This window comes from Sipha flava, unplaced genomic scaffold (assembly GCF_003268045.1).
Source record: "Sipha flava isolate LNK unplaced genomic scaffold, YSA_version1 271_pilon_pilon, whole genome shotgun sequence".
NCBI classification, from domain to species: domain Eukaryota; kingdom Metazoa; phylum Arthropoda; class Insecta; order Hemiptera; family Aphididae; genus Sipha; species Sipha flava.
Window position 1 is genome coordinate 112,728 of NW_020272935.1, and position 25,876 is coordinate 138,603.

General features: G+C 27.0%; 1 protein-coding gene and 1 pseudogene across 1 annotated transcript; one reads left to right on the forward strand and one right to left on the reverse strand.

Annotated features, from left to right (window-relative positions):
• Nucleotides 1-5,927: 5,927 nt before the first annotated feature.
• Nucleotides 5,928-17,482, reverse strand: LOC112685267 (annotated as a pseudogene).
• A 4,413-nt stretch (nt 17,483-21,895) lies between these two features.
• LOC112685256 lies at nt 21,896-25,237 on the forward strand. The gene is made up of 2 exons (XM_025557087.1): nt 21,896-22,767; nt 25,067-25,237. Exons 1-2 carry the CDS (start codon nt 22,375-22,377, stop codon nt 25,220-25,222), a joined length of 549 nt encoding a protein of 182 aa, XP_025412872.1. The 5' UTR covers nt 21,896-22,374; the 3' UTR covers nt 25,223-25,237.
• The last annotated feature ends 639 nt before the right edge of the window (nt 25,238-25,876 follow it).

Here is a 25,876-nt window from a genome sequence, read left to right on the forward strand (position 1 = left end):
CACATCATTCATTAATATAACACTAACCATACAATGCTATCTAATTAGAATTTTTTACATAATTAATTTTAAAATGCAAATTTATACTTAAAAGGTAATGGTGTAAAGACCATTTAATCCTACGAAAATTTAAAAAAGTTACGTGCCACTAATAGATGGCTCCTTACTTATGTAAGGGCATATATTTTTGTATCTAATATCATCAGTGATGGATTAAATATTTGTGGGCCCCTAGGCAATTAAAATGTTGGGCCCTACAAAATCATTTTCTACATACATCTTTAACATTACTATCAAATAATTAAAATAAACAGCTTTAATAATAACCAACTATTATTAATAAATAAAATCATGTTTATTAAATTTTTTTTATTTGCAAGAAAAATTAACTAATTATTATATTATTTATATTCTTTTCAAAACAATTACATTATTAATACTGCATATAACACCTACAAATTGATATATAATATATTTCATAATGACTTTTGTCCCGTATATTCGTAAAAAACAGGTATTATTACATAAAAAAAAAATATAGTTTTCCGTTTTCACAGGGACCCTTAAATGAGTGAGGCCCTAAAGCGGACGCCTGCACTAATGGGTAATCCGGCACTGAATATCACATATAATTATTATGCTAATTGTATGTATAGAGTTTATATTTCTTGTAAAAATAAAAAAAATAAAAAAATGCAAATTTAGTCATTTTGTTGAAGACATAATGAAAGGTATAATTACGCTTCTGATTAATTTGTAATCTCCATCTATCAAATGTCAAACGCATAGTTATTTTTTTGTGGAATCTATATACAGTGGGTTTATCTATTATAACAGAATTAATGGACAACTACATCAAACTGGTACTATACTAACTATACTAACTTATACTATTTAAATTGAAATTTTATTCATATCCTATAATTTTAAAGTGAAGTATATAATTTTATACTACAGTTTATAATAAACAGATACAAGTTATGAACAGGTACTAGGAATTCAAATATAGATAAAATTAGAGAAGAAATTCGCCGCTACATCTCAGATAATTTTAAATTTTATAAAATGTCAATAAATTATTATATGGAGTATTGACCTAAATTTTACTGCTCATTGTATTAATTCGCCGAAAGTGAATTGTCCATATTTTTTTAGTGCATATACCAAAAATATATTTACCAATACACCACTGGTTAAAGGTAATATATATATATATATATATAATATAATATTTAAAATATGAAATGTTATTTTACATTATTGATTACTAAATACTAAATTTGAAAACGTTTTAAATTTTAAACTAATTTAAATAATACAAAATGCTAAATTGTTCATTATGTTTTAATTGTCAATAACGGTAAACGAAAATTTTTTTAGACGTTTCAATTTCTATAACGTTTAAAGGCTTAAATTGAATAACGTTTAAATTATTTGTAGCGTTAAACGCTCAATTGCTTATAACGTTTAAATGTCCCATTACGGTAAACAATATATATTATTTTTATTTAAACCCTGGTCCATACTTAGGGAAAAATAAAATAAAACACAATCGAAACTTTCAAAATACAGATATATGATAAAAAAGAATTACAAACAATTCCATTCCAAGTGGATCCGGCATTAGAGGAAAAAAAAAAAACCACAAATATTAAGGATTCACCTGATTTAAATATTATCAAAAATTTTACTTGTAAATTTTGAGCCTGAATTAATGAAAAAATTTGAGTCGGGGGATTCAAATTCCTCGTCCCTAAAAGTAAGTCTAAATACGTCCCTGGCTATACGTGAATCTCTTAAAATCATTTTTAATAATAATAATTTTAAAAATTGGTTTTTATTTATTTTTATGCTTAATACTTTAAGAGTCTAGACTAATAGCTCTTATAATACAAATTATTCCTAATTAAACGATAAACGTGTGTATAGGTTATCATAACGATATGTATATATATAGTATATATAGATGGTATATATAATAAATTGCTGCAGTTTGTATAATGTATCTTATCGGTTTTGTCGCAGATTGTATGATCTTAATTTTATTTTTGCCGCAGTTTACATATCGACTTTTAGAAAAAGGTTAATTTTGCCGCAGTTTACCATCTTCCTATTGTGCTATGATAGAAAGAGATAACAAATTTATGTGATGTTTTCTAAATAGGAAACAACAGTTTTATTAGGACCGTATTTAGGAATTTGACACCAGGGGGCAACAATAAAAAACGCTTCATTATACCAAATACAAATTTTTGCGGTTGAAAAAGATCTTTCTGAAGAACAATTCGTTGTTCGTGTACACAATAACATTCTAAGTGCAATGTCAACATAAGGATAGATTGTTTGTAAATTTTGGATCTACCAACAGTGCTCGTCCATTACCGAATATGTGTGTGTGTCGTGACGCCGTGATTGACGATATATAATTATTTTTTGAGATACATTTTTTATTTTGTAAAGAAGTTTCACTTCAAAAATATTAGATCATTAAATATTGAAAATATAAAAAAATTAGCCAACCTCTCATATTCAGCCGCCCGGGGCAACAGCATCCTGTAGCTCCCCCTTAAATACGACCCTGAGTTTTATCATTACATTGATAGAATATAGAACAATTTATGAGTGAAATTATATATATAGTATATTCAGAATATAGTAAGTATTTATACACTTAAATTGTCTTAAATTTATAAGGTTTATATATGTTTTTTTTTTTAATTAAGTAGTATAAATCGTTTAAAAATTTGTTCAACATAGTATTGAAATTATACTTGTTAAGTTTATAGCTCAGAAAAAGCAATTTATGTTATTACTTAGTTCACTTTTGTAAGAAAAAACTCTTTTCTTAGTATTTTGGATACAATTAAAATATATTCTATAACATACTTATACATAAACATTTTTATTTAAAATTTTTTAGATTGAAATTCTAAAGCATTAACTTTCATTATAATTATAATAAAAATTGTGATTTTAGAAATAAAATGTATGGAAGGTAAATTAGTTAATATTACATAGTGATATACGTAACTGATTTACTTGCTTAGGCATTTAGTCATATAATATATATAATACGTTTTTATTTAGTTTTAAATTGTTTTATACAGATACACACAATAAAAAAGTTATGTTAATACGTTTTATTTTGTAATAAACGCAAATAAAATCAAATGTATACAACTATAAAACCAATTAAGTAAAAATTGAATTTTCTGAATTGACTAAATCTAAATTCTAACCATTTATACTGTCGAAGTACATTTAATAAGAGGCTGTGTGATCTACTGTGTATGTATATATTATTTTAATTATTAAACTTATTGTTCTAATTGTAAAAGATTGTATAAATAATAAAAATTATGTTAAAAAGAATAAATAATTATTATCGTCATATTTTTAAAATTGTTTTCTTAATATATATGTTTATTGCATTTTTGTTAATTAGATTATAAATTTAATAGTTACATGCATATTTCATAATACTTTTATTTTATTGACAGATTAATATTAAAGATAATTTCAATTTCATCATAAAAAATAGAAACTATCTTTGTATCTAATTAATTATGGTAATCTGAATTAACAAGTATATAAAAATCTTTAATTAGAAAGGTTTAAAAAAAAAAAAAATGTTTTATTTTTTCAGTTGATTATGAGTTCAAACTATTATTTCATAAATATCATTGCAATAAAAATATTATATCACAAAAAAGACTATGCGATTACACTTATGTGATTGAAAACAAAAACTAACTTGTTGCGTGTACTTAACTTTTTATTCTGTATGACATAATACTTTATGAGAACGAACAAGTGACTATTTGATGACATAATACTATTAGATATAGTGAAAAAATGCATTATTCGTAAAAAAATAATTCAAACGCAATTAATCACATTAAATAGATACAACAAAATGAAGAAACCTACTTGATTGTTGTTTGAACAGGTAATCATAAATAATTAATATTAATTACTGCATATAAGTAGTTTAATTTCCTTTGACGGATAAAATATTACGTTAAAATTATATTCAAAATGTTATGTATCTAGCACAAAATGATTACTTGTTTTATGAAAAGTACGTTTTAGGGCGAAAGGAAATAATATAGAAATGTGAATAGCCGACTAGACGAGGGTAATTTTTCATCGAGAGTACATTAATAAACAATACATTATAACATATTTCCTATGCGAAAATCACGAGTGATGAATAATCCGTCGCGGTCATTGATAAATAAGATAAACTCATCGGTTAAGTTAATAATACTCGAATAAATAATATTTCCAATGGTCAGAGATTTCGTCGCCAACAACCCGAAAATTCTAAGAACAAAACCGTTGAATTCATTGAGCAGGCGTTATCAATAACTGAAAACTAATAAAAAAATGCACATGGAAAAAAATTCTTACTGCATTCCCACAAATCAGCATTGGTGATGTAGCTTTGGCAATAACTTACGCTAATTGAAATCACGTAATAATTACGTATAAGTAATATTATGAAATTTAAATATATTTCATTCTAATTCCTTATTAGTCTTACTTCCTTATTCGTGTTGTAAATAATATTTTATTTTCAACCTCAGGGAAAGCTTTTATTTTCAAGAGTGGTTATGAATAGTATTATAGTTTTTTTTGAATAGAAATTGTATTAAGCACATGGTAGGTATAATATTGAATTGCAATCGATATTTGTTAGTTTCATTGAAATTATTAATTGCTTGTTGGGAGCTGTAGTTTTTCAAGTCTTATCTTAATCAAATAAATAAAAAAAAAACTTTTAAAAATCGATTAAACTTACAACGAATTATATAAAAAATATTTTGTGAAATATAGGTTACACTATTCTACATTATTATGTGTTGAGATTTATATGTGCTAAATATTGATGAATAACATAGGTTGGGTAGTAGGTGGTTCATACTTTGTAATACTGCACCTGAATTGAACTTTACCCAAGGACAGTTAGCAAACTAACATGATTCATAACTGAACCAATATTTTTTCAATACCTTACTAAATTAGTATATGGTATTGTTGTATACACAACACCATAGGTTTTTTTATACTTCTGTTTTTGTAATAAGAATAATAATATAAAAAATAGGAGTTTATTTTAAATTATTTAAATTACATTGATACCTATGAGCCTGAAAGGCATGATATTATTATTTTTTTTAAAGGCTATTAGTGTCAGTTTATTGGATTCATTTTTAAATAAATAGGTAATGTTCATGCAATATGAATTTTAAAATCACTATATAACAGATAAAACCATATCGAATATAACTTAAGTTATTTAAACAATCTTTCTTATTTGACCCTTTATTGACGTTTTTTAAAACCTGTTTTTTTGTTACATGTAAAAATATACTTCGGAAAACATATTGGGTGAATCAAAAAAAATAACGATAAATGTTTTAGTTAAAAAATCGGGTGGGGAGCTGATCAATTTTTTACACAGCGGTGGTTTAACTAGGTTCTTCCATAATTTTAACATGTAGACGCTGAAGTTTTATTTTAAATTTTCGTTCCTATAACCCTTAACATGAATTGATTTTATGCATTTGTATACTTTAAATACTTTGGATATTGTATTTAATATTAATATACAATAAGTTATTTTACCCGTATTATTTATTTAAAAAAAAAAAAAAAAAATAATAAAAATATCTATAAGTAATATCTTTTCTGCACATATATATTTTAATTATAAAGGGCTCAGCCCGTAAATTTTTAATAAATAAATAAAAAATTATAATGAATTTTCTTTTTAATAGGACATAATATAGTATACCAAAATTTTATATAATAAAACAAACTCTAAAATAATAAACATGAATAGATATATATGATAAATAAAAATAAATGAACAATGTTAATTTACTATTTATTAAATAATTTTATTATTAAATGACAAAGAATTAAAACGACAATTTTAATCTTCAAGCCTTTTCGCTGTAAGCAAAGGTGTCCAATATTTGATCATCTGAAATGTTAATATCTCTATGAATAGATAATAATACGAGGCCGAAAAGTCTTGACTCTGGAGTTGAATTTCTAAGGTAGGTTTTTAATGTTCTCAAAGAAAAATTCCTTTCTGCTGTAGCAGTTGATACCTGTTATATTGATACTAACTTTATGAGTAGATAAATGTTTGAAAACATATTGCTGTCACAGTTTATTAATGTTTCGATTGCATTTAATGGTCTGAATTTTGACCCAATTGTTTTCCACTTGGACTGCCATAATTTAAATTTAGCTTCAATAATGTCTTGATAACATGGTAAATTTTTTTCATAAAATTGAACAGCCGATTTTAAACACGAAAATGGGCCATCAATAGCCAAAGACGGCAATACATACTGTAATGACTTTATAGTATCTTTATCAGATATAAAACGTTCTTTAAGTGAGCAAAGCAAATCATCTAAGTATGGAATAAATATTGTACGTCTGTAAAATTCTTGAAACTAACTAAAGTGGTAACAATTAAAAAATCAGAACGTAGAACGCTATTTAGTATTGTCGCGACTTATGCACAATGTTATATACATTAAATACCTACTAGTAAGGCTGCGGCTATAGAAAGCTAACAATATTTAATTGATCAACATTAAAATAATTTTTGAATTTTCTTAACATTGTGGAGGGGGGGCTGCTGTCCCTTTATCCCCCCCATCGCTGACTACGCCACTGAAAATTTTATGAATTTTTAATTTCGTAATGGATTTTCGTAATTTTTATTGTTTTTTCAAAATTTAATATTCAAACACATGTACATTTTTTTTAAATTAAACTATATATTTTATTAATTAATCAATATTTATTATGTATGAGGAACTGTTTATTTATTTTTTATGACTTATATTATATAAATTGTCATTTTATCGATATTTTCGAAAAAAGCTAGGAAACATGAATTTTTTCAATAACCTATAAACAGCTCAAAATTTTTTTTTGAAAATTAAATCTTCTATTGTAAACAGTGATCAGGCCCGGATACAAGGGACGGGGCTATGGGAGCTGAAGCCTTCACATTATACTTCAGGTAGAACCATATTGAGCTTAGGTATTTAAAATATTTAAAAAATTAGATGTAATTTGACTTCGTACTAATCAACATGCTCAACGAATTATGGCAGTAACTCACTTTATTAGCCCCCCCTTTTTCATCACTAGATCCGCGCTTAAGGGTGATATAATATATTCAGTGAAAATTTTAAGTTTCTACGATTATTATTTTTGTTATTATGAAGAAAACAAGGTTTTATTAAAAATTGATATATCGAAAATTTTACCGTTTTTTTATAACGTTATAATAATTGTTCGTAATTAATAAGAAAACCGTTGAGAAATTCGTAAGGCGACTCTCCTAAAAAATCAAATAGACAACATTTTTTATTAGAAATATCTAATGATAGTGATGATCGGAGCAATTATTCTAATTTAAATCGTTTAAATTTGGTTTAAACACAGACACAAAAAAAAAAAAAAATAGCAAACACATCATAGTAAAATCAATAAATTTCTTGTTTCCCTCAGATTCTATAATATATATAATTATTGTATTAGTAGAACATATAAATTAATATTCTGTACCAATATATTTTATTTTCATATTTTAGATTCTGAGATTTATTTGAAAAATGTAAAAGATAACTAATAACTCCATAACATTTTATAATAACTTTATTATAATTATTTTATAACTCCATTAAGAAAAATTAGCTATTTAGAAACCTATTCCTCAAAAATGAGCTTAAATATTTAATAAAAAATTTCAAATTAATAATACATTCTATTAACAAATTGTGTACTATTTTTAGTAGCTCCATTTATTTACTACCATATTATATTATAGTAAATAAATTCATAAATGTAGCAGTTATTTGAATCGGCTTAAGGCTGCACGTAGTTATTATGTTATATATTATAATGTAATGAGTTGGTTTTGTTTTAACAGTGATGGTATTAATATTATTAATATTAAAGTCTTTTGATAAAAACCTTGTGTTATCATCAACACATGTTTTTGTTCATTTGATTAATTGTGTTTGTATAGAATTTATAAGATACGCTTAACAGTTAAACTGTTAAATAAATAATAACTATTGAGTTATGGTAGTTGATTACGGTGTGTTAGCGTTACATAACTTCAGATAATTATATCAAAATGTATTTCTAATCACACGATTATCACTATTACCAAATGGTTAAAAAATTTTTTTTTTTTTTAATATGGTCTTACTAAAAGTGTAAAAAAGCAATTTACGGAAAAGTAATGATTTTAATTTTAAATTCATAGACATTTTTCATAATTAGCTATCCAATTATTCTTTTTGTTTTTCATTATAATTTTTACTATTTTAATTTGAAAATAAATCTATCATTAGAAAGTATTATATTGTTTTTTAATGAAATTAGTCATTCTTTAAACGAATTGAATATTGTTCACAATTATTTACGAACAAAATACGTGTTTGTTAATGTATATATTTAATTTTATTAGGCTGTGTGTTGTATACAATTTTTTTTCTATTAGAGAAAATTGAAGGATTAACTATTATAATATTTCGACGCGTACTCTTGTTAATCAGTAATCATGATATGGTTTTTTCAAATGGCAATACGCAAAATAGTTGGATATAATAACATCATTAGTTCGTCCATTTTAACGCGCATAAGTAATATGTGTATTGTCGCGTACTGCGTAGTCACATAATATAAAACACATTATAAGAGGTTCTCATGAACATCAAACTGGGCGTGTTGTCTGTTAACACATGGTTGTCTGTTTAATTGAGAATATGAATATTGGAGTCGCAGATACGTAGACAAGTGAAAGGGTTCACATAAACGTTTTCTGGGAAATTGTAATAAAATAGTTTATCGGAATGATGTGGTGACCACATCCTGTGTCCCTGCATCAGCAATTGTGTAATACACACATGTGCGGAATTGATGGGAAATTAACAATATTTTATTATCATTAGCGCACATGCACACTCACAATTCGTGGAAGTTGTCTTATTTTATTATCATTGACGCACACACACACTCACAATTTATAGGAATTATCTTATTTTATTATCTTGTTCATTTACACACACACACTTGGGATTTTACATACACACATACAATATCACATATAAAAGGGACCCGAAAACAAGGGCAAATCAGACGAGTCTTGTCTATGCTGCACTGAGCACCTTCACGTCAGTGTATGTTATGGTCTGGACTTAGAAATATTTCAAATTATTTTATAAGTTACAATTGTTAGGACTTAGATAATTTCTATCACTAGAATATTTACAAAATTTGTAGTTAGAATAATTTTTATAAGTTAAATAAATTTAATTATTTTAAAAAGAAGTCTTAATTATTCCTGACTACACTTCCACACAAGCGTTGACTGAGACGTTGTAACTGAGTTAACGGATCAAACGGTTGGCACGTAACAGTATTATATTAATTATGTTTCCTTTTCATTATATTGTGTAATAACCGAATAGTATAGCACTATGAATAAAAAAAATGATTCGACAATATTTATAGCGACGATTGTACTATAATTTACTATATTCGCATCGTTGTAAAACTAATGTTTATAGTACTTATCTATTTTCATGTCTGCTTAGGGTACCATAACCTATGGCTATGTAAAAGAAACTCAAGACACACACACACACACACATATATAATATTGTTTCTTTACACGCTAGTATTGATAGTGAAAAATATACTGACAATAAAATATAAGTATTTATATTAGTCACTTCCTATAGGGTATTAAAATATATAACGAATGACAGGGAAAAATGGAAAATACAATTGTTGTGAATAATGTTGGTTAAATAACCTTCGGATTAAATAAATAAAAAAATATTATAATGTAAGTATTATTTTCAAATTTCCATTTTAAAGACTATTGCTAAAACTCAAACGAGTGAGAGTGCAAACCAGCGCTGAAATTAACAACATCTCAGAAAGAAATTTTATATCAGCCTCGAGATCACTAAAAATACTGAAATACATGTATTTATACTCATTATTTTATTAACTAACAGTTGAAATAATTCCTTTTTTATTTATTTTTCATTGTGGATAATTTGATAGATAATTCAATATAAATATAACAAATTTTACATCGTATTTTGTTGAACACACGACAATTGAGCGCGATATAAACCTAAAAAAGTTAGTTAATAATAACAAAAAATGATAAGTCATAGTTAATAATACATCATATTTTAATAATACGTTAGAATGGTTAATAATACATTAGTAGTCATAATAAAATATGAAAGAAATACATTATGAGTCAAGTTAAAATATTAAATATTTTGAGCAATGCCTTTTAAAAACTGTTCTGTTGATCTTAAATGAAATTGTTCACAAATATTTTTTATTTTTAATCCTGAATCTTTGTATTTTTTTTTTTTTTTTTTTTAGGTTTTGAATCATTAATGCAATAAACTGGTGAATTCTCACTCGATTCAACTTTTCTTCTTTTTTTGAAGCGTTTCCAAATTTCCAAATTGATGGATGAACTGCATTTAAAATTGATTTAAATGAATTATGCCATCCTTCAATGGCCTTGTTGGTCCTTGGTATTTAATTTTTAATCAAACCATAACAGTTCCATAATTTTACTGAAAACTTTGGGGATCTTCTTTGCCTGTTACGACTAATACGACCGAATAGGGTGTCTTCAAAATAATCTAAAGAAAGGTGTCAATTTGTTTCATATTCTTTATAAAAATCAATTTGTAATAGGTTTTCGAATGCAGTAATAACAGACTTTGATGGAACATATATTAATGCATTTAAAATTTTAATATTTAATGCAAACTTGGAATTTTCATGGTATTTTACGGCAAGTACTGTGTTTTGAATATGTCTCCATATAGATTGACAAAAGTGAAAAAAACATCCATTTATTTCGTTTGAGGAAATACTTTTTTCACTACATTTATTGTAGCTTTAGCATTATAGAAATTGGATTTGATTCTGGTCTTAACTCTAGGATTTTTTTAAATAAACGTTTTTCTTCAGTTTTATTTGGAAGGAGTAAAAAAACGGATGGCAAAACATTATTAAATTGTACACCGTAAATCAGTGACGTACATACTGGGATGGTTTCCGGGTTCAAACCCCCACCAGGGCCAAAAAAAAAAAAAAGAAAATTGTTTTATTATTGATGTCGTGTAATATATTCGAAGTTTCATTATTACGCTTTGAACTTAAAATATACAACTATACAAATATTATGATAATTAAATAATTATATTGATAGGTGTTTGAAAAGTTTTGTTAACTATGCTGTTTTTATATTCCAATAGCTACTAATTTACTGTAATGTAAAAGTAAACTGTAAATTGGTAAAATAGTTGTATAAAATAATAACTGTTTATAGCAGTTATTTATCTTATTTATCTGTACAACGAAAAAAAAAAGATAATGATTATTTTTGTTAAACCCTCCCCAGAGCAAGATCGAATGTACGCCACTGCCGTGAATTGTATATAGCTGGTAGAAAATATTAGGTGATGATGAAAAAGTACCATCAATATACAAATGTTCACAATCAACCATCATATTACGATTTTCCGTAGTTGAAAAAATTAATATGCGTGGAATTTCTTGATTTTATAAGTAACTATCATATAATAAAAATGGTTTACCATCTAATGCTGTAAACTCCGATGGAATGATCAAATACATCAATGAAGCTGGAATTGCTGGTGCCATTAATTCTTTTTGGCGAATTCGTTGAACCGTTTTTTTCATTGAATCAACTGCTGATAATTGACCAGCAACTGCTTCAGTAACCTAAAATAATTGAAAAAATAAAATATTTATATAATATTTTATAAAATATAAATATATATATTATATGTATTATATATATGTAGATACGCATAAACTATAAAGTAACACGTATATTATACGTTGATATTAAATTTATATTATATTTATCTGTAAAGACACTGCACCTAAAACTGCATGAGTACTAAGTTCAGTATGTTTTACCATTGCATTGCTTTTCTCGCTTCAATTTTTGAAATATCAGGTGAATGATTGTGCTCTTTTTCACTTTCTTTAATAATTTGACTATTCGTCAAATTAATACGACCATGAAATTTTTTCGTATTACATTCGATACATCGCCAACTACTGTTTTTGTCAAATCTATATAAATATCCGTTATAGCACAGAAGGTCTCGATCTTTTTCACTTTTAATAATTTCCATTTTATTATCAAAATTATAATTTCAAAAAATTAAAATGTTTAATACAATATAGTGAATAGTGTTCAGTATGCACGTGTGAAAATATGACATCAACAAATACTTAGTGAAGTTATCCAGCGATAAGAGCAGGGCTTTGCACCCAAATTAACCCGAACCCGAATATCCCTAAAAACCCTTAAAAAATCAAAAACCCAAAACCTATATAACCCGAATGATTTTTTTTTTTTAAACACCCGAATTAACCAAAACCTGAATAAAATATTAGTTTTAACCCGAAACCCAAATAATTTTTTATTTTACAATCTTTAAATGACATATTATTTTGTATGTATTTTTTGTGGTTATTTCAATGTTATTAGTTGTTTAATAGTAAAATTATTATTCACAGGAATAATTTCACAAATAATATAAAAAATTGTTAATTACTCTAAATGTATCTAAATAAAGACAATAGCAATATATCATATTGACAGGTGTGCATGAATGGTATGATATGTTGAATGTTCAAATGTAAAAAAAACTAGGATACTATTTTTAAAATTATCCCAAGCGGATACGTCGTATTATTATATATAATAGATAAATATATAAATTATAATTTAATAGGCAATAGGTCTTCTACGAATCACCGAGTTGTTATTTATTGGAATACTGTAAGTCTGAAATAGAATTGATGTCTCGCATACGATTACCTGAATTACGAAATTATTGTTCGCTTTATTCGTATTTGTTCTGTGTATGGCGTGTAGTACACATATCTATGGCGTGACTTGTCAATTTTTGTTGTTGTAATAATTTCATTGTAACATTCATAAGTACAAATTATTATTATTTTTGTATTACGTTATGTCTTAGCTAGTGCGTTTTTAGTGTGTGCACGCACCACATATCATAAGGGGAAATTTGGTGAAATTTGTGGGCGGCTGAGGATTATTTGCTTATTACACTTATGGATACCACTGTGCGCAATTATTTATTTCATCAAGGCAATTATAAAAATTTATAAGCTTCATACACTTGTAAAATAACTCCCTCTTCCCCGAAAATTAATCATAGTTACACCATTGCTTAAAATTAACAGAATGATAGTTTGGTCTAAAAAACTGTTGCACAGTTGTATAAGAAATTGATATTTTATTACATAGGCAGGTAACAAAAAATATAAATATTTCATTAGTGGAGGGGCTCAGCCTCACCATCACCCTCCACCAATGAAAATTAATATTTTTCCTTGACTATTTAACACCCGTATTAACCAATATTAATCCGAATAATAACGGTTGTTAACACCCAAACGTTTGTTTAAACGTTGTATTGCGGTGTTTGAACACTCGAATATATTCAACATCCGAAACCCGAAAAAATGATGCGGGTGCAAAGCCTTGGATAAGAACCTACATTTACTGCGGCGTTACCGTCATTGGAATTTTATTCTTTTAACAATACCGTATCAATAATATTATCTGATTATCATCAAACATAAAGATTATCTGACGGCTTATATAGGTATTTGCAGACACTGCGAACAAGTTCATTTCTAATTTCGTAACTTCGTGTACAGCAGTTCTGCACTAAACTTTTACTCAGTTTAGTATAATATTATATTAAAGCGCTTAATTGTCTCAGCGCTCAATTGTCGGGACACCATTTTGTTTGTATGATTTATTCTATCCACTTATATTATTTTTTTACTGGGTCGTTATTATTCTTATTGGATCTCAAAAATAAATTTTTTTGGCACAATTTTATTTTATGATTCTGTTATTTATAATTTGGTAAGAAAAAGCATATTAATTTTAATTTTAAAGATTTACTTATTCCCAGTAAAAAAAAAAAAAAAAAAAAAAAAATAATAATAAACCACCAAATATCAGATTTTAAATATTTTATCGCTATTATTTTGAAAACCTATCCAGTTGTTTTGAGAGACAAATATGATTTATTATTATTGCTCTTGTACGTTTATTCTAGACTATGAGGCTGTGATTTTACATCCTTACTTGGACTTAGTTTTAGAATTACATAACTCAAGCCTGTTCAGCATACATTTTTCCTTTGCCGCTTTCAAGCTTAATCCACTTTCATTGTAATACGAATACTGATTACAAGGTTGAACTAGGTATGCTGCCATATTTGTAATATTTTAAATTACCCTCCCTATCTTGTTATCACTCTCGGTTTACTTACGATCTGAAAAATAATATAATTGATGCTGTAGACTTCTCTCCCTAGTAATTTTGTCTTTAATTTTCACTTAAAATCAAACTTCTTAATATATTTCCACTAATTTTATTCCTATAATTATTCATTGCACAAAATGTTCAGATTGGCGAATCTAAATTGAACATTGTCAAATTTTTTACGCTCACTTTATATATTTTTTACTTCATTCACTATTTAATTTAAATTATTTTGTGTTTATTGTATTAGTAATTACCATTTGGCATTTAAAAAAAATAAAAAATTAACGCTTTTATATGTATCTTGAGACTTCAATTGTATACAGATTTTTCGCTGACAATGGTCGACGAAAATAACCTCCCGAGAATGTTTCGATTTTCGACAAATTCACAATTTCGTACTATAGTATAATAAAATATTACACAACATTTAAATTCATTCACAAACGTACAACAGTATAAATAATACCTGACTATAAAAAACAGTGACGTTTGTTTTATTTTAAAAGAAATCACAAGGAGTTGTATACATTTCAGTACCCTAGTGACTGAGCGTGTAATGACGTATTCATTATAAGAAGTTTAGGGAATAGAGAGAGAAAAAGAGAAAATCCAATTGCAAAATATATCCAAACTCTGAACGGGATTGAATAAAATAATTAGAAGGTCGAATCTGAGAAGGAGGGTTGTATAAGATAATATTGTTTTCAGGTTTTCTTATTTATATATTATATTTTCTTATAATATAGTACAGTTAGTTGTAATATACCGGATATGGTATGGTAGAGTTATAAATGTATTGTTTTAGGTCTCATCTGCATTTTTTTCGTTAGTTTCAGTTACACATTTTATTGTATTATTGTACGAATACTTGATATAGATTATTCGTAAAAAAAAAATAATAAATTACTTGTTAGTCTGCAAGAATAACTAATAATTGTTATATCTTATAATTAATCAGTCAAATAATTAATAGTGTTAAAAATAATAAAATTGTGTAGGAGTTTAAAGTTTTGCTATTAAAATATTTTGAATTTCTAATACTATGAATCGAATAAAATTAATTTACATTCATAACAGACCCATTTCTATTATTCATCATTATTAGCCATTATTCATTTTATTAATTGTCTAAATATGTTATATAATTTATATTTTACAAAAAGTATTTTATTATAGAGCACAATCATCACTTATATACGTATTTACCGATGACGTGGATATTCTGTTATTATTAATTAGGTTTTTATTTAAATCATTCCACTAAGTACTTAAATTATACATATTTACTTATTTACTCTACATTACGAGTATTTTTTTTTTATTGTTCTTGTTGCTTAAATATAGAATCGTTCCTTCCGGGTTCACTTTTATGTAAGTACGGTATAACATAATTGTAGATTATAATATATTATTAAACAATAATTGTTATAGAAATAATCCTCGTAAATCATTGAGTTAATGACCAAAATTTTAAAGAACTAAAATACAAGTAACTGCTTATTCTTTTTACAAATCATAAACTTGCATGTATAATCAAATCATTTTGTCCAACAGAGTTAATCATTTAAAAGGATTGTATTTCTAGCTTCTAAAAAGCTTGCAAATTAGTTATCGAGGTAACTCACGAAAGGTGTATTTTAAACGACGTAAAAGAGTTTTGATTTATATTGTTTGTAAATATGCAGTTACATGTCTTATTATCTAGAAATCTATATCCAAGTGTGTTTATTTTGGAACAATAACAGTTGACGTGATTTAACTGCGTGTAGAAACCGCGAAACCGTGGCCAATGCGCATTCTTTTAAATACCGAAAAGTCATCGTCTAATTAGTTGATTCGAACATGCGTTGGGTTTATGATGTAGTCATTTGGGGAATTACGTTTTCGTTCAAAACGTTGCTGTTCGTCATGTAAACAACAACAACAAGCCGTAATAAGTTATGTGCATAATTATATATCGTGTGTTTTCGTCACTCAAGCGTGGTATGGATATCAAAGTCATCGCAGAGACCAGTGACGGTTTTTTGATTTTTTCTGGGGGGGGGTCCTTAAACATTATCTCATAATATATTAATACAAAATAATTTTACAAATTAATAATTACTAAATAAAATTTAATTATAACATAAACAAAAAACATAAAAGCATTTTAGTTACAAAACAAAATCAACTTTTCCTTTTTTTTTTTTTTATTAATTCGTCCAAAACTTTGTCAGCCGTGAATTTCAAATCATTATGAATACACATCATGGCTAGCTCATATAATCGTTTCTGAAATATTTAATAGGCAAACTATATTTAATATTTTAATTTCAAAGAATATGTTGAAGTTTGAAAACAATTAAGAAAAATTAAAAAATATACATTTATGATATAAAATCATTTACTTAGATTAAAGTTTAAATTAACTACATATTATTTATCAAGTAATATGGATAAACACTGTAAATTAAAAAGCAAAACAATTTAAAATGTTTATTTATAATTTTACTAACCTGAATTTTAATTTCTTTTCAAGTTAGATTGTAATTAAGTGGTAATCTTAGGATTTAGAAGTTAGACTATTTGTGAATAAACACGTAACTGGACTCTGGTAACTAATTTGTACTTAATTAAACAATTTAAACGTTCAGCGGGAGCGACAGCTGAATAATGATTATCGGGGCGATTGTAATCTCAGACCGAGGAAAAAAATTTTCAAAATATCTATTGTAAACACGGTCCGTGTTTTTTTCAGGTAAAAAGAATTTAGGTGTAAACTCGGCCCGGACATATAATTTTCTTATAATATTTTTGAGAACCATTTAGCATTACCCAGAGGACACCACGAGGAGGCGTTGTATATATTCCTTTTAACATACCGAATATCACTTGTAGATTTTGCGTATCAGGTAAATTGTTTACTGCATTACAAAAAATTTTGTTTGGCCTATTGCAGATATTCTCAGTTCCTTTGCGTTTGGTCACGGTGGTAACACATTGTCTTTGTAGTAATTGGTCCCAGATAGGTTCATGCAGATGATCATCATTTTTCTCCATAATATCATTATTTATTCATAACGTTTTTAAAAAAGCTGTTCATTTGTGGTTTATACATCGCAACTTTATTTCACTTGAAGCTGAAGGATGAGTTACTTTCGATTATTTAAAATGGTCTAAAACTAAAAGTGTTCGTCCACGTTGGGATTCAACTATGCGTGCCATCGTCACAATTGTAAAAACACGTCGTTTCAAAAGTTCAATACGAAAACGAAATTATTTGTCTCAATGTATAATATATTTTAAGATTAGTTAACAACAAATTGTTCACGATAAGATATAGATACCAACGTTATTTATTACTTGCAGATTAAATTATGTCGTGCTTATTATACTTTATTGGTAAACATTATCGGGCCAAGATTACAACGGCAATACTCGTTTGCGCACATTACACAATTTTTTACCTGGAAAATAATAACTCGTTTGCGTACATCGAAAAACGTGAAAACCTGGCTAATACAAATTTTGACCTGAAAAATGACGACTCGTTTGCGTACAGAAATTAAATTAGACTTATATTAGTACATCGAAAAACGTGAAAACCTGGCTAACCCAAATTTCGATAAGATACACGTAATCTCAAACATTTTTGATTAACTGGTGTGCGGTTCTAAACGATAATGTGATTTTAGATAAATGTGTGCGTTATTGACGATCACTGGATATTACTATATGCTTATTATTTAGTTGAACATGTGATGATATCGAGACGCTATGCTAGTTGTTATATTTCGTTTAGTACCATGGATATTCAAATATCTATTCAAATGTTTTTGAAACGCGCAGAGGAAAACGTTGTTTTAATATTGAAAACTACAAGTATAGTGAGTTTTGTGTTCTAAAATCAGGTGATCTGTTTTTTTAGATGTACCAATAAAAAATATACATCAAGAGTTACAGTGAATGAATCAATTGCCAAGGTAATTAATATTTCAAACAAACATAATCACGAAGCACACACTGACCAGGTAATTTCTAGAGAAATTATAAGAAGTTTTTTAAAACGTAAAGCAAATGATGATTTACATATACTTCCAAGTAAATTGATACGTTCGGTTTTACAAAATATGGAGAATATTTCGTTAAATTTAACTCATACAGATAGAAATTAAATTCAATAAAGAAAAGTATTAATAATGTTCAGGGAAAAGACATCATAAATAAATAAATTTTTTTAGAAAAATGTTTCAGACAAATATGTAACAAATCTATAAATCGATTGGAATATTTAAAACAAATCGGCACAAAATATTATAGCGATAAATTAGTTCAATTAACGAAAAAGAAGTATTTCATTAAAATTAATAAAATAGTAAATAAAAAAAATAACATTGAAATAACATGAAAAATTTAATTTAAATTAAATGAATAAAAAAAAAAGACATTTTTTATCACGCCTGTTGTAAACAGACAATCCAAAGCCTGTAAAAAGGAAAAGGAAAATGTTTGAAAACAATCTTAAACATTATTTTTGCTAGTTCTTTTGGGTTTTAATAGACTTTTGCTATAGTTTATGTACGCAAACGAGTCTTACGTTTTGGGATCATTTATTGCAGATATTAATAATTCGTATGCGTAGTTGTACATTTGTATGCAAACGAGTCACAAAAAAGGTCAAATGTACGCTAACGGGTATTGCCCGATTACAACCTACCTTTTTTATTATCTGAAATTTTCGGGGCCAAATTTACCGGAGCATCCGAGTTGGGTCCCGAGTAATAGGGGCTAATCGCAGGTAGTGTACTAGTTTGGTCCCGAATTATTTTAGGTAATACACTAGTTAGATCCTGGATTTTTGTAGGTACTACACTAGTTGAGTCCTGGATTTTTATAGGTACTACGCTATAGTTGGGTCCTGAATTATTTTAGGTATTACACTAGTTCCTGAATATTTTTTTGTAAATACTTCATTATACTAACATTTTCCTTCCCATTTTAACAGATTTAGAACTGTCTATGATCTATTTAAACGACAGGTATGGTTAAAAATATTTTTATAGTTTTTTTGTTTTTTAGTTTCTTTTCCATAATATAAATTATTACAATTGTGTTAGTAAAAATATTAAAAATGTTAAAAATCAAATATAAAAATACATATTATATAATATAATTAATAATAATAATATATCTTTATTAACGGAAATAATTTCCAATTACAATATTAATACATACAATTTTAAATATAATATAATAATACAACATTAACAATAAATGGATAATACAAATAAAAGTGGTGATAACAATAATAATAGTAATAATAATAAATAATGATTTAATAGTAATAGGCTTATAGTTTATAGGAGAGTAAAAAAAAAAAAAATAAAAATAAATTATTAAATCATTCTTATAACATACAGCATAAATGCCGATACGGATTTAGTAAAAAAATTTAGATCATTCATTGAATTTTCAGCACATATTAATACGCTTGATGGTGAATTTAACACATAATTTGTTCTGGTGTGTTTAATATAAAAAAGATTATTGTTAGTTTATTGGATTTATTTTAAAGTTTATATTTTGTAACAGTTCGGGACAATCAACCAAATTATTAAGTATTTTATATAACAATTTTAATTTAGCTGCATAAATCGTTTTTCTAATGTTAGCATATTAAAGAAATTTATTGTGATATCGTAGGGAGAATGTGGAGCTCTATAAATATGACATTGAAAACATAAAAATCTTATGAAGTTATTTTGAATTTCATTTAGATGTTGTTTTTGCGTTACAGAATATGGATGCCAAATAAATAGTGCATAATCAAAATGAGATCGAACTAAGGAATTATATAAAGTAATTAAAGCAGATTTATCTCTAAATTGTCGACAGATTGATAAATTATAGCCATGTAGGTAAATTAAAAAATATTAAACATTTTAAAATCATTCTATAATATAAATAAAAATTAATGAAATAGAAACTAAAAACAAAATAAAAATCCGGGACCCAAATAGTATAGTACCTAAAATAATTCGGGACCCAACTATTGTAGTAATTTTAAATTCGGGACCCAATTTGGATGCAGCCGAATTTACAACAAAAAAGGTAATCGCGGTCCCAGTTTACATTTGCCCAATTATCGCTGTTAATGTACGTTCTCCGAACGGCCGAACGCAATTATATTTTATCACTAGGGTTCGGAACTTCTAGAAGTTGGCATTTTTTTAAATAATCATAAAAAACATAGTTATGTAATTTAAAAATTTTTTTCATATTGTATTGTTTCAATACAAGTTTATATTTAAAATTTATAATTGCATATTTTGCATATTTGACTGTTTTTCATTAATAAGGGCATATTTGTCAATTTTTCATTGTATAAGTGCATATTTGACAATTATTTATATGAAGGAGTAAGGTTTTTAATTTTATTAAAAAAAAATTATGGATTTATTTTTTCATTTATCATTAGACTTTAAATCCAAGTTGCGACACTATATTTAAATAATTATGACTATAAAAAAACATAAACATTCAACAAAAATTTACGGATCTACACAAGCTAAGGCAATTTTGATGACAAAATTAAAAAAGTTTTGGAGAAAAAGATTGGATTTTATCAACTACAAAAAATATCGAAAATTTTAAATGAAAAAAATAAATCTATAGATAGATTGCCTGCAGATATTAATATTAGTTACCTACCATTTTTTAAGTTTGTTTTACCATTTTCATAAGTTCCGTAGACGTGGAACGTTCTTTTTCTAAATATAAAAGTATTTTGACTGATAACAGGTGGTTCTTTAAATTTTCCAACTTAAGAAAATATCTTATAGTCCAATGTAATTCTCAAGATAATTGTAATTAGCAAGGCTAGGCATTAACGAGTTAAAAGTTAAAATTAAGTTAGAACGTTAAGTTAATTAACTCGTTACTTTTTTTACAAATTAACTTTTAACTTAATAAGTTATTTTTTTTTAAGATTAACGTGTTACCTTTAAATTAATTAACAAAGAATAATGCAAATTATTAAATTAAGTTTTTAGTATATTTATAATTTACTATTTTAATATCAATTTCCTGTAAACGAAAATAATATGAAAAATAAATTTATAGTCATTATATGGGCTATATTTTACTATTATATTTTTGGGCGTCGCCCGATTGCGGCCCGTACATAGCAGGTAGGAATTACTATTCAAGTGGTTATCAAAATCAAATAAATATCCCAATTGCGTCCGATACGAATTTTGACATCGTAATCACGATTCACACGATAACCGATATTCGGTATGGTAATTTCCATAGATGTATACAACAACTATTAATTATTTTTTTATCGTAAACAATTTATTATTTTAATATTTAATATAACTATTTTAATATAACTATTTACTGACATAATTGTATTTCATATATTTTTATATTGTAAAAAATTTATTATTTTACTATTTTACTATTTTTTACTGCAATTTTGTAATTATACTTTTAAAATAAATATTAAACATTTTGTGAACCAATGTGTGTCTGGACGCAATCAGGATACTTATATTTGGGATAAAATACGACTACCTGAATTCGGGCCGCAATCGGGCAACTCCGATATTTTTATAACATTGTTATTGTTTAAACACTATAAACCCATAGCAATCCTAAAGGACCTCACACACGATCAGTTTAACTGTGCAGTTTATCACGTATGACGTCATGTCTGAGCGATAACCTGAGGAAACTGTGCAGTTCTGGTGGATTTTTACGCAGGCTATTGGCCTGCGCGAGATAGTCTACTTTGCACCGATTAACGGCGCAGTTAGATCAGTTAATCGAACAGTTTGCACAGTCTTCTCTAGTTGTTTTTAGCCACGCACGATATCCGCTAAGTTTATTTTGTATTATTTATTAATTATATTTTGTAACTATTCTACTACTCAACTGTTGTCGCCGCCATGGCAAAAAAAAAAAAAAGAGAACAACTTTTGTATTTTATTGATGCATACAGAAGTTTACCAGAATTGTGGGATATAGAATGCCCTTCATATTCGAATCGGATAAAAAAAGCTGCAGCGTACAATGTTTTAATTGAAAAACTTAAACCTCTAGAGCCAGATGCGGTTCGTGATAGTGTTAAAAAAATTAACAACCTTCGATCAACTTTTCGGAAAGAATTGAAGAAGGTAAACGACTCAAAAAGATCCAGCGCGGGAAGCGATGATGTATATGTTCCAAGCCTCTGGTACTTCAACGAATTGATGTTTTTGGTAGACCAAGAAACTCCGGACACGAGTGAGTTAACATTTGCAGTGGACAATGCAGTGGATAATGAAAACGGCCAGAATTCGGTAAGTGAAAGGGCTCTTTATTCTGTTTTTATTTTTATTTAATTTAAATTTAAATATACTCTACTTTTAAACATTGGTTATTTAGTATTACGAAAATAACTACTAAAATTACTCGTCGCTGTCGGGCATCTCAGCAAACATGTAGGAAATAAAGTATATATAGACCCCCAATTGTGCAAATTCTTTGTCCGATGATCAAATGCTAAAATCTGTAAATACTAAATTTGTATTTACTATTTTGTACTCAGAAATCAGATAATATTCTATTTTAAATACACATTCCCGGTTTATTAAAATGTTGGGAAGCACTGGCTCCTCATCGGCTTAATAATATGTCAATCGTTATTACCCAAAACACTTCTATGGAATATCTAGAGAAATTCAAAAAATAGAAATACGACAAATTGTTAGCTTTGATAACATTGAACGTCAATTACCGACTAGCATGCTATAATCACTAATTAGTATTACTATGCTAAAGCTACGGTCTTAGATTACGAAGCTGTTGATATGATTGCTAATCTTAATCGAAGATATCTTTTAATATTATAATATATAATGCATTATATTTAAGATACAATTTTATGTTTTTATAAATAAGTTCTGAAAAGTATTAATAAGAGGACGTGCGGGTATCACTACATTTTTATAAATCTTGAAATACTCATAACTCGCGTTAAAATTAAAATATAAGCCCATTAGGTTGCCTAGATAATAATCTTACCTTAAGATTTTATAAGAGATAAATTATAAGTATTTATTTAATTAGATTTATATTATTATTCTATTAAACCTATTGATAGGTAACTTATAGGATAAGTAAATAAATTAATGTTTTACTATCTTTAATGTTGTTATTTATTGGGGTAAATTTAAATGTTTCATGTTCTTTGTTTATCATCATGATATCATTATTCATTACTAAACCTTACATGTTTTGTTCCAAAAAAATATTTTGTTGATGGTCTATCGTCCATAAATATTAAATTTATAATTTTTTTAATATTATAAAGTCGGCAAATTTAATTACACACATAATTAAAATAAATAAATTCATCACTCCATTCAGAATCTAAAATACAAGTGGTTTAAAAAAAAAAAAAATTTGAAAATCGTGATAAAATTTTTAATTTAAATTTTCACATATCCATATTCGTTTTGTCCCTGTCACCTACTTGAGGTGGTTGTATAACAAGCCGAGGGATATTTTTCGATTTTCGGAATGGAGCGATGAAAAAAGCGAAATAAATACTACCTTTTTTTTTTTTTTAAATACATTCCATAATAATATATTATAATGTAAAATAATAAACATTAGAGTAGTTATGAGTTGCTAATTTAAATTTTACCTTGCCATTCAACTTTTCCTTCGTTATTGAAGTAACTACAGAAAGTATCGCGATGTACTTTCGCTGTTGTAGAAGAAGCTGAACTGCTGTTGCTTCTCATACCAAATACATGCCCATCCAATCCTATTCCTTGTGAAATTTGAGAAGTTGCATGTTGATTGTTGACATAACCACTGGAATGTCTTTTAAGAAAATTATGTAAATAACAACAAGCTAGAACTATAGCATTTACTTTTGTTGGTCGTAGATTGATGGGTTTTCCAAGAACTGCGAACCTAGATACTAGAATCCCAAAAATATTTTCAACGACTCTCCTTGCTTTCGATAGACGATAGTTGTAAATGCGTCTTTCATTATTAAGCACAGACAAAGCATATGGTTTCATGAAATTATTCGTCAACTGAAAAGCCTCATCTGAAATGAAAACATATGGAGCAGTCTTGTTGCTTCCTGGAAGGCGTTCAGGAGGTGGAATGTTTAGTTCACCTTTTATAAGACTGTTGTAGAAAGATGTATTTTTAATCACGCCTCCATCCGAAATTCTTCCATTTTTTCCCTCATCAGCCATTAAAATTTCGTAATTAGCGTCAACTACAGCCATTAATACGACGCTAAAAGTACCTTTGTAATTGAAGTACCGAGAGCCTGAATTTGCCGGTTTTTTTATTTGAACATGTTTACCATCGACCTCACCGAGGCAGTGTGGGAATTACCATTTTTCTTGAAACTCATGAGTTACCTTTTTCCAATCTTCTTCACTTTGAGGAATCTAAAACCATAAATTTAGAAATTGAAACTACTTAGTTTAAAAAAAAAAATAACCAAATGTGTAATACTGTTGTGTATTAGAGGCATCGAGTGGATCAATGTAATGGCGATGTATTAAATTATTAGTAATTTTTTCAACTTTAATATGTAATTTTGACCAAACAGTTTTATTTATGTTATAGGCTTCAGTTCCTTTATCTGAATTTATTTCACCTGGGCTAACACACACTTCATTTTCTGCACCACCCAGCAAAAAAAAAAGAAGACCATTCCTGCATCACACGATCTTCTTATTAAAGCCACGCGGTATTTGGAAGCTGAAGACGATGAGTTCCTAACATTGGCGAAGGGTTACGCGGTTAAATTAAAAAAACTCAGTCCACAACAGCTCATGTTTGCTGATAAAGTTATCAATGAAACATTGCTTGATGGTCAAATGGGACTTTTGAACAGACGCAGCTATGTGGTTCACTCATCGGAGCTTCCGCCAACTACAACACAATCGCATTCATGGTATCAATCTACACCCAACTCTTTTTCACATCCATCTACAACCAACTCCTCTTCAAATCCATCTACATCCAACTCGTCTTTTGCGAGCGTAATCGAAGGATTCAGCTATATAAATGAAGAAAATTTTTGATGAACATACTCTATTGTAAAACTAATATTATATAATACATATATATCTATATATATATTTAGCTAATAATTTTGATGAACTTAAATGTTTCTTTAATAAATATATTTATCAACTTATTCATTTTTTTCTTTTGTATAAATCAAATGGTTACAATTATCCAATTACAAAATAAAAATCCCCAGGGAACACACTTTTTTTAAGAAAAGAACTGCTGATCTAAAATATAAGTTTTTGATATTTAGAACCTTAAAGTCTTCTTATAGTTGTTTTGTATGGTATGTTTTATCTTTATTTAAGGCGATCTTAATTAGTGTAGTGTAATTATAGTATATCATTATAAAACCAAAAC